Source organism: Anabas testudineus, chromosome 22 (assembly GCF_900324465.2).
Source record: "Anabas testudineus chromosome 22, fAnaTes1.2, whole genome shotgun sequence".
Classification (NCBI taxonomy): domain Eukaryota; kingdom Metazoa; phylum Chordata; class Actinopteri; order Anabantiformes; family Anabantidae; genus Anabas; species Anabas testudineus.
Genome location: NC_046630.1, coordinates 1473142 through 1489071, shown reverse-complemented (window position 1 = coordinate 1489071; position 15930 = coordinate 1473142). Strand labels below are relative to the sequence as shown.

General features: G+C 42.8%; 1 protein-coding gene across 1 annotated transcript in view; it reads left to right on the top strand.

The window, feature by feature from the left end:
- Positions 1-15523, top strand: part of akap6 (A kinase (PRKA) anchor protein 6) — a 151548-nt gene extending 136025 nt beyond the window's left edge. Inside the window, 4 exon segments of the mRNA XM_026340395.1 lie at positions 4517-7507; positions 8082-9368; positions 12766-12864; positions 15386-15523. Coding sequence (XP_026196180.1) covers positions 4517-7507; positions 8082-9368; positions 12766-12864; positions 15386-15430 — 4422 coding nt within the window. The 3' untranslated portion in view covers positions 15431-15523.
- Positions 15524-15930: the final 407 nt, after the last annotated feature.

The window sequence follows — 15930 nt, the reverse complement described above, 5'->3', positions numbered from 1 at the left end:
GACTTAGACGTAATGTAACTTACTGCGCTTTAGATTGTGATGATGAGATTTAAGAACGTTACAGATTAGTGGGAATTAGCTTAATTCAGCTGCTTGAATGCTGTTTAGGGTGAGACTCCCTCTTCTACTCTTGTACATTCACACACACAAACACACATTGTAGAGAAGAAGACAAATCACAGAGGCCAGACACTCTGACCTCGCTGCCTGGCTGGAGAGTAATTTCACTTCTACTGGAGATGGGAGAAGAATAAAGGGAGAGGTGGGAAGGAACCAGAGCAGCATATATCTGAGTAGTTTAGCTTAGAAAAAAACACTTCTGCTCAGTGATAAACGATTTTCCTCTCCTGGTTTCTGTAAATGACTCAGCTCTATTGTGTACAAATGGCTGGTGTGTGTGTTTACTGTGCAAATGTATGTGGGTGGAAGTAGAGCGATTTAAACAGCTGGTCTAACCCTCATCTGTCTGTAGACGTACATTATAACAGCGATGGAATGGCTGAAATGTTCGAACTGTTCCTTTAAGATTCATCTTCTGAGGATCAGGAATATCTGCAACAGATTTACTTTCTTTGCAAATGAGATTTTGTTCAGATTAAGGTATAAAGCACCATCACTCAATCTGAAGTATGATGATTTGGATTATCAGACAGACCAACACATCCACTGTATCACACCTGTTGGCTTGTTAAAGATCTCGTTTGAGGAGTCTTATCAACGAACTCCATGCTTTGGCTGAAACGTGACTTTGTATCTAAGCCATTGTTGAAGTGTGTGTGTGTGTGTGTGTGGGGGTGTTCTCTTCTCTTCTTCCTCCTGAGTACATGGGCCTGTACTGCTGTTCAGAAAGCAGATGAAGGATCCTGTTTTACCTGTTTTTGATTTGATGTAAATGAATCTAAATTAAAGCTGCAGGGTGTTGTGGGCATAAGATTTCACAAAGTATACCTTTAAGTCAACTGTAATATATGGAAATTATATTTTCAAACACTTTCCTGACGATATGAAATATATTTTAGAGGTGTTATGAGCAACATATGGAGGTTTTCATTCACCGATTGCATTACATTCAAAGCAGCCTGTCTGCTCCTCCACTCTGCGTAGAGAAGTGATTTATCTGTGTGGTTCTATTCATTTGGAATCAGACCGTTGAGGATGGGCTCCCACAGCAGTTTGACAACGGGTACAGCAGTGAGCCAGCAGAGACTCGAGCAGCAGCAGCTCCAGCAGCAGCTCCAGGAGGAGCACAGGCACATGAATAATCACCCAGACGCTGCTAGATAGCTCCGCTCTCCTTGGGCCTTCTACCAGATGCTATGCTAACAAATGGGAGCAGTCAAACCGGAGCTAATAGGAAAAAGTTTGCCGTTTTCACCCCAAAAAACACTGCACAGCCTCTGCAGTATGCACACAAACACTGTCACAGGCTGTGATTAAGGCAGTAAACATTGTGAGGTGGAGCCGCTGTAAACACCAGACTCACGTGCTCATGTGAACATGCTCACAGTCAGGAACAGGCTGCTTTACTGGAACCTGATTCCATGCAGCCAGCTGGTTCTAATGCAGACTGACATGAAATCCCATTGTCCAGAGGATGAGCACTTTTGATTTTAATGACCCACTGATTTTATTTTTTGCACCATCATCAGACAGGTCAGAATATTTTTGTATTAATATTTTAGGCACATTATATTTGTTAATACTGACTTAGATGAATCACATTTTATGACAAATTAATGCAGAAAAACATGAAATCCCATAAGGTTCACATACTTTTTCTTGTCACTGTAGCTTCATCAGCGTGTTGTTTGTTCTCTCCATCGGCTCAGTGCTGCTCTTAAGTATTAGTGTATTTAGAGAGAAAGAATAATACGTTTACTTATAACCAATGTAACTTTAAACAATTTACCAACATATGGATGTTATCTGCAGAGTACTGTACTACTGTAGAGTATTCTATGTTAGCGTGTATGTTGAGAGTTGAACACGACCTTTGACCCTTTCTGTAGCCTTCCTCTATCGACTGAATGCTAACTGAATGATTTTACAACTGAAGTGTTTCACATTATATGTTAATGCACCACAAGTGACCAGCAAAATAAAAACACTCACCAGTTTGGACTCACATGATGAATAATGAGTAATAATGAACGTGTTTTTATGAAAATATACTGTGCCTGTCTTCAGCTGTGTTACAATCATTTTTAATTTTCTAATGATCAGTTCTCCTTTTAAGTTAATGAGCTGCATTAACAAACACAGCGTGCATCTGGAAGACCGTACTAATGTTAGCTGATCATAGACCTTTATACAAATATTCCATTTACAATAGTTATTTACAATATGCACAGATGATTTCTGATTCATTGGATATTATAAAATCTGCTTTTCTTTCAAAAACATCATTTCTATGTGAATCCAAACTTTTGACTGGTAGTTTATGTTTGTGTACAGTTCACACATCAGCACAATGTTATTTTCCCTCTTGTCTAAAGTGAATAAAACAGAGGATGAGAACGCGTTTGTTATTGTATTGCAGGTTACTGTAGGCCTCATTCTAGAGCAAATCTACACCTACACAGTACAGACATCAAATGTTAATATACTACAGTATGTTGTACATTTAGTGTGATTACATTTGGACCTCCTGTGGCTAAATCCTGAATCCTCAAAGTGCTTCAGAAACATCTGGACCAGTTTAGGATGGAACACCCTGGCATATTGCTGGGGTCTGGATGGGAAATGATCACCACTGTTTGAATGGTAAATTTGTCTGCTGTGCCAGCTCAGGCTCTTTGACAGGTTCCCAACAACCCTTTAAAGTTAGAAAATGTGTATTTGAAGCCACTGTGGCCACTGAACACCTAGAAACCCCCCCCACAATCCAGCTGTAAACTGTTACGAAAATATAGAAATTAGTTAAATTACAGATATAAATTATATACAAGATTTTCGTAGGTCATCAAATACTCAATTTGATTGGATTAGGCTGATTGATAGCTTCTCCCCTCAGTGCTGAATGTGTTTTCGAATGCTTCTGCAGTGGCAAAACCCAGTTCAGTCATTATCCCCATCTCCCTTATCAGCACAAGGGGAATAAACACAAATCTAATAGAAATTCATTACACAGAGCCATATCCACACACACACCCTCTCTCTCACACACAGAGCCAACTAGTTTATTAGATTAATAGGCTATGAATGGCTAATACGAATTACCCCTCTCTCTTGTTAACGAGACACGGAGCAATTTGTATAATTATGTCTGTGGAAGGGAAGAATTCCTGTGTCTAAGCATATTTTTAGACAGCCGAGCTTTCTAAAGGTTTTTGATTACGTATTTACTTTAGGGTTTTCAGCTTCGTGCTCTTTCTCTCAGAAGTCGTTTTTGAATAATTCATCGCTTTGTTCCAGAGCAGAATAATTTGTGTTGAGATTTATGAGCAATTGCTTTGGGGTGGGCTGATTTTACTCTTTTTTTAAACGATCACAGAACGTGTTCTGCCGGAGTCGGTGTCAGTGTGTCTCTTTCAAACGAAGGCCTGAGACGAGACGGCGCTCTCAGAAGGGACGGAGGATTCGCAACATGTCTTTTTAAAGAGTCTGGTGCTAAAACAAGATACACAGCATTTGAAAAAAACATAACCTTTACTCCCTCAGTGTTTCACAGCACAAAATAAAACGTTCTGTGCACTTTAAGTGATGATAGAAAACTTTCCTTTCTTTAACAACAACACATTTCTAAACTGGATCCTCAGGATTTGACAGTAGTTACCTTTAACTTCCACCTGATTCCACTACAAATAAATGGTCATTCATTAAGTGCTCTATTCTGGAATTCTCTAGAAAATACTGTTAGTAACCTGAAACTAAACGTAATCAGACAGATTTCTTTGCTGGTGTCATAAAAATGAAACTTGCTTCAAGGAATATATTGAAACATATTGATTTAGTTCTCCGTAATTGCCTGAATTACTAATTTGGGCTTTTCTGACATGTACTCAGGGGAGAATCACACATTTCACAAGGATTTCAAGGATAGAACTAGGTGAATTTTATTCATGTGCTTTTTAAATGTATTAAATTCTGTCAACTTTATATCATCAGTGATTTCCGGTGTCAAACAGGAGACTTTAAAATGAGATATACAGTAATTTACTGAATCAAGAGAAGGTCATTTTAAAGAAAACTATACTGTCCTTTGAGGAGACACTTATAGTCCTTGATTTATTGATTGTTTTTTTTATTAAGACCTTAGAAACTGTACCCTTGAACGATTCAGTACTGAAATATGTTCTAATTTTCATTTCTTTTCTTTGCTACAGTCTGACCCAGTTCATATAGAGTGCAAGTTGATTTTTGTCAAGATGATTCCATGTGACATTTTCTGACATGAAAAATGAGCAAAGCGGTTTGACACACAGTGGGATTAAGACCTTCGATGTGGGTTCATGGTTTGTGCTTTTTATCCTCACTGAACTAGTTCTTTTCTTTCTTTGCTGCCTTTTTTCTGCAGGTTCCTGGGAACTTTCTTGAACCCGGTCTAGTCGACCTCCACCACATCAGCACAGTCCCAGCTGGTCCAGTGGCACCAGCACCAGATGACTCGTGGGAATGGGATGAAACAGACATGACAATCACAGAACCAGAACCACAAGAAATACCAGAACCTGATCTTACACTAAACCTCCCCACGGAACCAAATTTGCCTTCAGACTGTGTTCTGTCCAATGGGAATCCACCCAACTCACTACAAACCAGTGTCTCAGATAGTCAGGGCCCTGATGTGATGTCCTCATCAGAGGGTCAGCCCAATGTGACTTTTCAAGCTCGCCCCCCAAACAACAATCAGATCTATCAGGTGTTCAGTCTCCATAATGTTGAATTATACACACAGCCTCAGTTTCCTTACATTTCCTCCTCAGTGCACAAAACCAAATCAGGAAAACGGAAACAGCAGCTCCTGCTGAAAAGCCTGAGTAAGGACTCTTCATTCTCTTCCATCGAGTCCCTACCAGACCTTCTCGGAGGTTTGATATCAAATGACAGAGGAGGAGATAGGATCACTGGATACCGGGATGGAGAGAGCGAGAGGGAAGGTGGCCGGGGAAGTGGCCAGTCAGCAGACAGTCGACGGTCAGAGTGTGAGAGTGGAATTGTCAGTGATACAGGAGACACAGAGACAACAACTAACTCTGAAATCCTGGCAGCAGAAGGGGATGACAGAGAGGAGAAGGAGGAAAATGGACAGAGGAACGATGATACTGATTTGGCTCTGCACAAAAGCTGTGTCACCAAATATAACCAAAGAATCAAGACAGGGGAAAACAAGAGGGAGAAAGGATGGAGGAGGGATGAAGTCAGAGGTGAAAGCAAAAGAAACAGAGAGGATGAGAAAAGAAGAAGGCATGGGAGAGGAGGCGGTGAGGCTGTCGAGATTCTAATAAATGGACGTGGCATACTGACTCCTGCTGACTCTGACTCTGACTTTGAGGTCGGAGGACTTGGTGTAGACTCCTCCAAGCCCTTCACGTCTCAATGTGACATCACAGAGTTGAACAAGGTTGAACATTTTAGCAGTTTGGAGACTCCTCCTGCTCTCAGCCGCCAAGCTTCAAGTCCAGTATTGTCTCAGGGCTCCTCTCTGGAGTCTCTGCTGGCCCTGGGTGTGGAGTTATTCCCCTGCAAAGACCCCTTGCAGCGTAGTGCCTCTCTGGAGAGTAACCTGGCCCCGTGTCGCACTGCTGAAGGGGAGATGGGAGGCAGCCAGACCAGCCTAGGAGAACTGGACTTGGGGCAGAGCCGAGTGGTGGATGGGATGGTGGATGAACCAGAAAATGAGAAGACCACTCCCAGTGTGCGAGGAGAGCCTTCTGCTGGGGAGCTGAGCCGAAGAACCCTTGATCTCCTGAAACGCCTGGAGAACATTCAGAGTCCTCTTACCATGAAGATGACACGCAGTGTTTCGGACATGACCCTTCGCAGCAGCTCCCCGCAGCGGAGCCAACTCACGGCCTCCCCCTCTCTTGGTGGTCGACACTCCCCTCTTTCTGGGATTTCAGGCTCTTCGCTAAGAGGACCCCCGTCCCTGATATATGAGAGTTCAGCAACAGCATCGCTAACTGAGCTGAGCAGCACTGAGGACTCGTCTCTGGGGTCCGAAGACTTTGTCATGCTCAGAAAACGACAGCACGGCTTCCTGGATGTCAGCATGGCTGCAAATGCCAACTCAAGCTCTTTCAAGAAACGTGGCCACGGAAACAGCCGAGGAGGGCAAGGGATGGAGGAAGCAGACGCCACAAGTTTGAGCATGGTGGTGAATGTGTCGGCCTGCACAGATGAGGACGAAGATGACAGCGACCTTCTGTCATCGTCCACGCTCACGCTCACCGAGGAGGAGCTCGGTGTCCGAGAGGGAGAAGACGGTGAAGAGGAAAGGTTAAGTGGTGCCTCTTCTGGACATGAAGAAGATGAGGATGATGAGGATGAGCTGGAAGGGTCATATGTCCTGGGGCTGGAGTACATGAAAAGGGAGCTGCAGAGTTGGATTCGATGTCCTCGAACCTCCTCCTCCTCTAAAACAGAGGCCGGCCTCCGGGATGAGCTGCAGTGTGGGACCCACCCATCCTCCACCTTCTCATGTTCTCCTCAGAACAAGGAGCAGCACGGTTTTCTAAACCGTTCAGCTGCTAAATTAATAGAAACCAACATTAACAGCAGCAACAACAAAATGAAAAGAGATGAGGATGAGGAGGAAGAAGAGAACAAGAGGAACACAACAAGAAGCTACATCAGCCAGTTTGTGGATGACATGGAGAATGGAAATGTGGACCAGAGCTGTTTAAAAGCAAAAGATGAAGATGACGAGCTCCTCAGAGAGGAGTCGAGTGTGTTTATAAAGAAAGGAGAGTCGCTGAGGGAATCGTATGCGTTTTCCAAAACAGGGGAATCCGTTCAGGATGTTAGTGACTCAGTGAAGCAGCTCTCTTCATCACCATCCTGTGAACTTCCCGTCCAGTCCAAACGGGCTTCCTCTTTAGTGGGACAGCTCAGGGGGGAGCTACCCTGCCACAGCTCCTCCCTTCCCTCCCCTCCTTCCCTCTCACCAGTTGAGGACTGCAGATCCCATGATGCCTTGCACAAAGGCAGGCCAGCTACAGGTGGAAGGAAGGCCATCACTATTCAGGAAAAGTTCAAATTCTCCTCTTTTGTGACAGAGGAGACAAAGAGCGAGGTTAGAGACAGAAAATCATCGCTGCCACCTAAAAAACGGCACAGCTCTCATTCCTCCTGCTGCAGCCACCTCATCTCCCCCTCGTCCCTCCAATCAGGCAGCAGAGATGAGACCAAGAAAGAGAACGTGCATGACTTCGTAATGGAGATTATTGACTTAACCTCACTGGCACTGAAGAGCAAAGAGAGTCAGCCTGAAGAACTGAACCGGGCCGAGTGCAGCGGGTCCAACCCAGACCAAGGTCCTGCTTCACTAGCACAGATCAGAGACAAGGTACAGTATTAATTCTAGAAAGTACAGTAAATAGTGTACAGACGGTTCATTGCAACATCAATAAATCGTGTTTGACCTCAAATATTCTCTAAATTTTAAGGACAAATTAATCTAAAAGTAGCAAAAGTTATCTCCGTTAATTTGTTCACCGAGTTGTAGTAATTCAATAAATCGCATCACAGATCATAACTTTTAGGATGTAATGACTAATTTCTTCAGTATCTTTTTCTAGTGAAGTAATTTAAAAGCTAATCAGTTTTCAGTCTTCATTTGATTTCAAAAAAGAGAAAGAACTCAGGCAGAAAACTTTGGTAAAATGTGTCTGAGTGTAAAATATTAATATGCAAAACGAGGCTGGATGGTTTGTTAATTATGCATGTTAAAATATAAATACTATTAATACTAATAAATAAATGTACATTACACAAAGACACAACTAACGAAGAAAGTAAAACAAGCAACAGTGAAGTACACCACTAAAGTTTAGTGGTTCTGAACCAAGCAGCTGGTTCGACAAAAGCAGCAAAAACAAACAATAAGATCTTTTCAAACTTTCTCTTTTCTCTTGCTTCAGGTCCTTGAACACTCCCACCGGCCTCTTCACCTTCGTAAGGGAGACTTCTACTCCTACCTGTCTCTCTCGTCCCATGACAGCGACTGTGGTGAGGTCAGTCAGTGCTCTGAGGACAAGAGCTCCACTCCGGCTCCCTACAGCATCCCGACAACACAAGGCCTCGACAGCCCGAGCCCCGAGCTGTTTACAAGCACCACAGAGAAAAAATCAACCTCCAGCTCAGCTCGAGTTTCCACGTGCTCCTCTTCTAGCCTTGACTCCAAGGACAACTTCCGTGCTCTTGACTTGAAGCCTGCTGACAGCCAAGCTAACAATGCGTCTAATAGTAGCCGCACTAAAGGGCCAACTAGCCCCTCTCTATCCCTGCCTCCGAGCCCAGATATCAGGGATGAGGAGACACTGTTTGCAGCCTGTACTGAGGAGGTTTATCTGGGACCGCCTCTCTGCTACAGCATGGTGCTCACCAAGAAGCCACGGAGGAACCTGCTGAAGGAGAATTTGGAGTATTTGTCTTCACTGGATCCTGGCTATGAACTGAATGCCAGTCTAACCTACTCTCCTTGTTCAGAACCCACTGGTAGTTTTCAGTGTTCGTCTCAAGAGGGGCCTAATTCTGAACCAGGTCATAATCTGAGCCACTTGTCTCCTCAGAAGGAGTCTGTGCTGGATAGAAGCCAGGGTCAACTGTATTTCCAGAGCTGCTCCTCCCCTTTCCTGGAGCCTTGTTACAGCTCATTTTCCATGTCCTCACTCTCTACCAGCGCCTCTGCCCCCCTCCAAGGGCCCGGCTCCAAACCAGACGACGACAACCCTTCCTCTCCTCTTCCTCTGTCCTCTGGCATCGAGGACGAGAAGGGAGGTGAGGACCTGTACCTCCTCTGTGATGTCACTAGAGGAGAAGTCACAGTTGCCGCGAGTGTCAGTGCACCGCAGGAGGAGAGGAGTCGTAATGAGGGGCCTCCTTATCTTAATCCCCGGGCGCGTGTCGCCCCGATGGACTCCTCCGCAGCCGAATGTTTGGCAGATACTAAAACGCTTGAATCCAATATGGGCGCCGTAATGACCAAGATAAGTGTCTGCAGCTCCGCTACAAATCCCTCAAAAGAGCCAGCCGCCACCGCCACGCGTATTAATCCTAAAATTAACTGCTCGGTGATGAGAGAGGCAGATAGGGAGGAGGGGGAGAGGAGAGGAGAGGCGGATAGTCGGCGAGTGAAGCAGGAGGAGAAAGGGAGAAGAGGACGGAGTGGCTCGCAGCAGGAAGCAAAGACAGCGGCAGTGAAACAGGTTAGTGGTCCACGCATTAGCCTGATCTGCTATCTCAGGACATTATACAGGGCCACGATACTGCACTTCACCTCTCTACTCCAGGTGTTAGTCCGAGCCGAGCCCCACAGTGGGTATGAATGTAATGAGGCCGGTGTGCATTTTTCTCATTTCCATTTCTGAGGCTGGACGGAGATGAGAGGTGCTGATATACGTAACCTCGTCCCCTCCTCCTCCTCCTCCTCCTCCTCCTCCTCCCCTGTACTCTCATCCTCTCACCTTTTTTCTGGTTTTATTTGTCCGCTGCTCTTCTTCCAATTCCCTCCTTCTCTCTCATACTTAATCTGTCTCCTAACTTCGTCTCTCTTCATTTCTTCTCCTTCTTCTTCTCGTCTCTCTTCATTTCTTCTTCTTCTTCTTCTCGTCTGTATTCATTTCTTCTTCTTCTTCTTCTCGTCTCTTCATTTCTTCTCCTTCTTCTTCTCGTCTCTTCATTTCTTCTTCTTCTTCTCGTCTCTTCATTTCTTCTTCTTCTTCTCGTCTGTCTTCATTTCTTCTCCTTCTTCTTCTCGTCTCTTCATTTCTTCTCCTTCTTCTTCTCGTCTCTTCATTTCTCCTTCTTCTTCTCGTCTCTTCATTTCTTCTTCTTCTTCTTCTCGTCTCTTCATTTCTTCTCCTTCTTCTTCTCGTCTGTATTCATTTCTTCTCCCTTTGTCTCTTCGTCTTATTCTAGTTCTTACTTCATTCTTCTCGTCTCTTATTTATTCTTCTTCTTCTTCTCGTCTCTTATTTATTCTTCTTCTCGTCTATATTAATTTTCTTCGTCTTCTTATTCTCGGGTCTCTTCATTTCTTCTTCTTCTTCTTCTCGTCTCTTCATTTCTTCTCCTTCTTCTTCTCGTCTCTTCATTTCTTCTTCTTCTTCTTCTCGTCTCTCTTCATTTCTTCTTCTTCTTCTCGTCTCTTCATTTCTTCTCCTTCTTCTTCTCGTCTCTTCATTTCTTCTCCTTCTTCTTCTCGTCTGTATTCATTTCTTCTTCTTCTTCTCGTCTCTCTTCATTTCTTCTCCTTCTTCTTCTCGTCTCTTCATTTCTTCTTCTTCTTCTTCTCGTCTTTCTTCATTTCTTCTCCTTCTTCTTCTCGTCTGTCTTCATTTCTTCTTCTTCTTCTTCTCGTCTTTCTTCATTTCTTCTTCTTCTTCTTCTCGTCTCTCTTCATTTCTTCTTCTTCTTCTTTATCGTCTCTTCATTTCTTCTCCTTCTTCTTCTCGTCTCTCTTCATTTCTTCTTCTTCTTCTTCTCGTCTGTATTCATTTCTTCTTCTTCTTCTTCTTCTCGTCTCTCTTCATTTCTTCTTCTTCTTCTTCTCGTCTCTCTTCATTTCTTCTTCTTCTTCTTCTCGTCTGTATTCATTTCTTCTTCTTCTTCTTCTTCTCGTCTCTTCATTTCTTCTTCTTCTTCTTCTCGTCTCTCTTCATTTCTTCTTCTTCTTCTTCTTCTCGTCTCTTCATTTCTTCTCTTTGTTCTCTTTGTTCTCCTATATCCTCTCCTCTTCTCTTGCCTCCTCTCCTTCCTTCCTCTCCTCCCTCAGGTGTTAATGGACGGGGGGATTTGCAGACTTCTCAGTTTTTTAGTTAAGAGGTTAAGGTCCACAGAACAACATCAGCATAATTACTATCAGTCAGATTTCATTAGGATTCATCAGCATTTCATCGCTGAATTAGCGTGTTTGTGCTCCTTTTAAGTTTTCTATTTCCTCATGCAAATGACTTTGGCATTTTTTTAGCATCTCTGCAACCTTGCTACCTCCTCTATTTATCAACTTTGACTCTCTTAAAGAGGAACGGGGCTTAGCTGAAGAGGATACAGTGCAGACCGGCCTGTGCTTGTTTTTCCAACAGTGAAAGTCAATGTGTCCTTTTCCAAAGTGTGTAGCTGTTACTGCACCATAGCACAAAATCACATTATTTAATCTTTAGGATGCTGATCACTAAAATCACTTTCTCAATTTCTGGCTTTCCGGCCTGTGTAATGGTTTGAACCGGACTAACTCAATGCAGTAGAGTTCAGGCATTAGAAGTTAAAACTGTAGTACTGTAGTAACTGAAGAAGAAGAAGAAGACTGTAAGAGCAAGACACGTTTTGTAAGATGATGTTAATCGAACTTTCTTCTTTTCTAGCTGGCAGCTTGTTGCCTCCTGCAGTCCGAGTGGACGGGTTCAGTGTTTTACCTGCTGAACATTAGCGTGTTTGCATTGTTAGAATTCAACTGTCTCCCTCTGTGTTTTTCCAGTTTTCTTTTCAAAACGTGATTTCTGAAAATCACCTTCTCACACCAGGAAATCAAACACCAGTTAATTAATATGTTATTTTTATTCCAGCGTGTAACATGGTTAAGCCTGGTTTCTGGATGTTTGTGTGTAATTAGCTTCTCTCTATTATGGAAATGTGAATTAATTAAGGACTGTAGCTCAGTCCTTAATTAACTTAATTAATTAACACCCCTAACCCCTACTAACTGTAGGGGTTGGGGTGGCGATGGTTTCAGTGGGAATTCAACATGCCAACTTGGCAGCACTGGTGACCTTTATGGGATCTGATGCTTAGAGAACACAAAGGGATACAACAGTGAGTGGTTTCCTCCTGTGTATTCAGAGATTACATTTTATTCCAATATGTTTTAGATTCTGTTTTATTTTGTATTTTTTTGTCCAAAACATCTCGACTTTATTTTTGCATTTTCAAGATTCATTTGTCTTTTGTTTCACTGTTCAATATATGAACCATTAAAAGGGACCAACCAAAACATGTAAAGAAAAGGCAGCGCTGGGGGTAGCTGTGCTTCATCACGTCATCTGTGCTGACGTGTACAGTATTTCTGCATGTGTGTGTGTGTGAGCAGCATTGGTAGATGTACAGGGAGGGATAATAACTACACAGCTCTTTACAAAGCGATTAGTTGTAAAACAATTAGGAGAACGTGGTGGAGAGAGGGAGAGAATTGTTTTCGGCCTGATGCTCGTTGTTTTAATTTGCAACTTTTCATCAGTTTGCGCTCAAAGAAAGAACAAGCCGATTAGAAAACAAAGACAAACAACGTTTCAGCCCGATAATGCCGTTTTGATTTATTCTTCTATCCCTTCTCTTGTTTGTCTCTCTCCTTTACTCGCTCTCCCGTCATCCGTCACCACCTCTCTCTCTCTTTCCCACTGTTGAAACGAAGAGAATAAAGTGAAATTTGTTTTTTTCCGTTTCTGCTGTGTCATGAATTAGCCTTCAGGTGACTACACACATTTCTCTGTTGTTCTTACCGTTCGTCTCCTCCCGTGTCTCTTGTCCTTTATCCCTTTACAATCCTTTACTGTTTCCTGACATCTCTCTTCCAATCTCTTTCTCCCTCTCTGTTTCTTCCTCTCTCAGGTGAGCTCCCAGTCAGGTGTTAATCTTGGGCCTAGAACAGCACAGAGCCGCAGCCAAGCCTCCGTGAGACATCCGACATCGAGGACAGGGACAGTTACAGTGAGTTACCACACACAGTCCTGTGTTTTAGCATTGTTCGTCTCACTTATTTGCGATTGGATGTTTCTTTCAGACTTTTAGTGTGATTACTGAGTGGGGTTTGTTAAAGTTAAAGAGCAAAAAGCAAACTAGTCACAGAGCTCAAAATAAACACTACTTTTTGTGCTCTGTATATAAATCAGCAGGATTCACACGTTTATCTGAACGACATACGAACGAGATATTTATGTGAGCAGTGTTTGCACGTGGCCCCAGGTCGGACACTCGGGTTTGTCACTGTATTTTGTCACTGTTCTGGTGTTACTAAACCAGAAGTAACACAGTGGCAGCACATCAGTCAGATTTACTGAATATCCACATTTCAGTAGAAATTTTTAATCCTCAACATTTCTGATCATTTTCTTTCCACTGAGAACAAATGTGTGACATGTTTTTAGTGACAACTGGTTTTGGCTTCCACACACTCAGCACACGCCACTGCAGCTGTTGTTGTGCTTTACAAGTGGAACCAGACTTTGTATGAAAACAAGTGAGTGAAAATAATAAAAGCTTTTAAAGTAATTTCTCATTTTTGACATCACCAGATATAAAAAAACAGATAAGAGGGATGAGTGCAGATCTCAACTTTTATCAGCACTCGATTTTCAGTTACTGTCATTCAGCTAAACATGAAGCCTTTGTTTTGACCTATGTACAATATGATGGTTTTATTCTTCTAAAGCTGAAACTTTCACAGTCCAGGTGAGAGCATGTTGACTATCAGCTGTAACACTTTAGTTCCTGGGTGGATTTTTCTGCCTTTGTTTGATCACTGGTCAATAGATTTGGGAGTGATCGTGACATCACTCACCTTGAATTCCTTTATAGAAAATAAGGTTGTAGATATGTTTCATGTCCTTCATAAATGTTTCAGACTAAATTACTTGAATAGTTGAGTCCAGTTCCCATGAATTATTGTGTAATTTCACAAACTCCATGAAAACAGTTTGTGATCATGTTCCACACAAGCAGTGGATTTATTTGGGTTTTCATCATCTTTTCAAATTTTAAATCAGACCAAGAACCTGAACAAAGACCATCACAGACACAATCTGTGTGTGTGTGTGTGTGTGTGTGTGTGTAATGTGTCCGCCCTATGGGTGCCTCCAGGGCTAAGCAAAACCTACTGCCCCCATACTCCAAACATACACACGAATGCACACACACCCCTGAGGGCAGGACATAAGAGCCCAGGTAGAAGCTCTGACAGCCCAACAGCTGCAGGTTAGACAGACATGTTGTTCACTCACACACACACACACACACACACACACACACCAGAGGACAAACCTGCACACACACTAATGCACAGAAATACACACATGAAAGTACAAAATCACACTCAGTGCACACACACCCTCACAACGCATGTAAACCCATGACAAAGGACACACACACACACACACACACACACACACACACACACACACACACACACACACACACACACACATCATATCAGTGATGCGTACAGCTGGTCCTGACCCCCATGGCGTGCCCCAGTCTAGTCCACCTGTTCACACACACACACACACACACACTGTACACACAGACACAGGTGCAATTAAAGCAATCGTGAATGCGGCTCATGATGTGCTCTGTGACCCAGACAGCAGAAGGTCTGCAACAAAACACACAGGAGAGAGAGAGAGTGTGTGTTCAGGTCTCATCACTGACTCATGTTTGGAAAGTTTCATAGAAAAGCTGAACAGAAACGAAGCTGAATATCTGATACACACAGGAGGAAACAGTCTGTTGGCACAGAGAATGGAAAACAAGAGAGATGATGAGACAGCTGCAGCTGAATATTCAATGGGATTCATGAAACCAATACATTTATAAAGATATATATATATAAAACTGTAGAATAGAATAGAACTGTAGCAGAGTTGAAAATACTAAAATATGATCTAACAGGACTTCAAAAATCACAAATACAAGAACAAACTTCGCAGAAGATTCCAGATTTCCTTCATACAAAATAAATCAGGTACGAGCAGCAGTAATAGTCCTGTAGAAAGTGGTCGCATTAAGAATGTGCATCAGATCTTTTAAAAAGGCTGAGTAACATGTAGAACACAAAGGGAGATAGTCTGTGTCGGACGTGTTCTCGTTTGAGGAACAGTCTTTGGTTTCCGGGCTGTGAGTGTGACACAGAACGTAAACTGAGGAAATCTCAGTGTTGTTTATCGCATGTCGCAGCAGAACCGGCCGTATGATTAGAAACAGTGAGTTCTGTATGAACCCCGGTTCATGTTCGTTTAATGTCTGGTGAGGTCTCGAGAATTTCACTGTTCCAGTACACAGTACAAACAAGTCCAGTTAATACTGTATAATATTCCTTTAATTATGGTTCTATTGCATGTACGAGTCTTATTAACTTTGAATGGACAGCAGTAATATGTACCTAACTAACAGGTTGAAGAGAGTGACCTGTATCTTTCTGCTAACAAGCTTTTTCTGTCCTTCTCCATTCATTCAGAGAATACCTGTGCTGGGAACAGGAACCTCCAGGATCCACCTGTGAGGCAGCTCTCTCCTTCTTCTGTCTGATCTCTCTTCTGGGCTTCATCTCTCCAGCTGCTCCCTCTCTGCTCATGGAGCCTTTCACTCCTCTGATCTCACTGCTGTAGCTGAACTGCTCTTTTAATGACGGGACGCTTCATTTCAGGCTCAAGCTCACACGGATTCTTAGTTGAGGATAAATCAATGTATGTTGCTGTATCAGATCAAACATTTTTCACACTGATAATGAGTCTGATTTCAGGGATTGACCTTGTTTCCAATACGTTTGAGTGAATCTGAAGCTTTTAGAGTTTGGTTGAGCACATTTTGTCTGCAGACAAGTTTTCAAATCTACTTTAAAATACAGTTTCTGCATCTTAAGGAAAATGATGTAGTGCCATTGTACAACAACAATTTAAATGTGATTATTAAACTTTGTAGAAATACAAATGAACAATACAGCATGTGTAGTTTCAAGTTGGAGAGTTCCATGTATCTGTTTCATAACTGGATCAAACTACA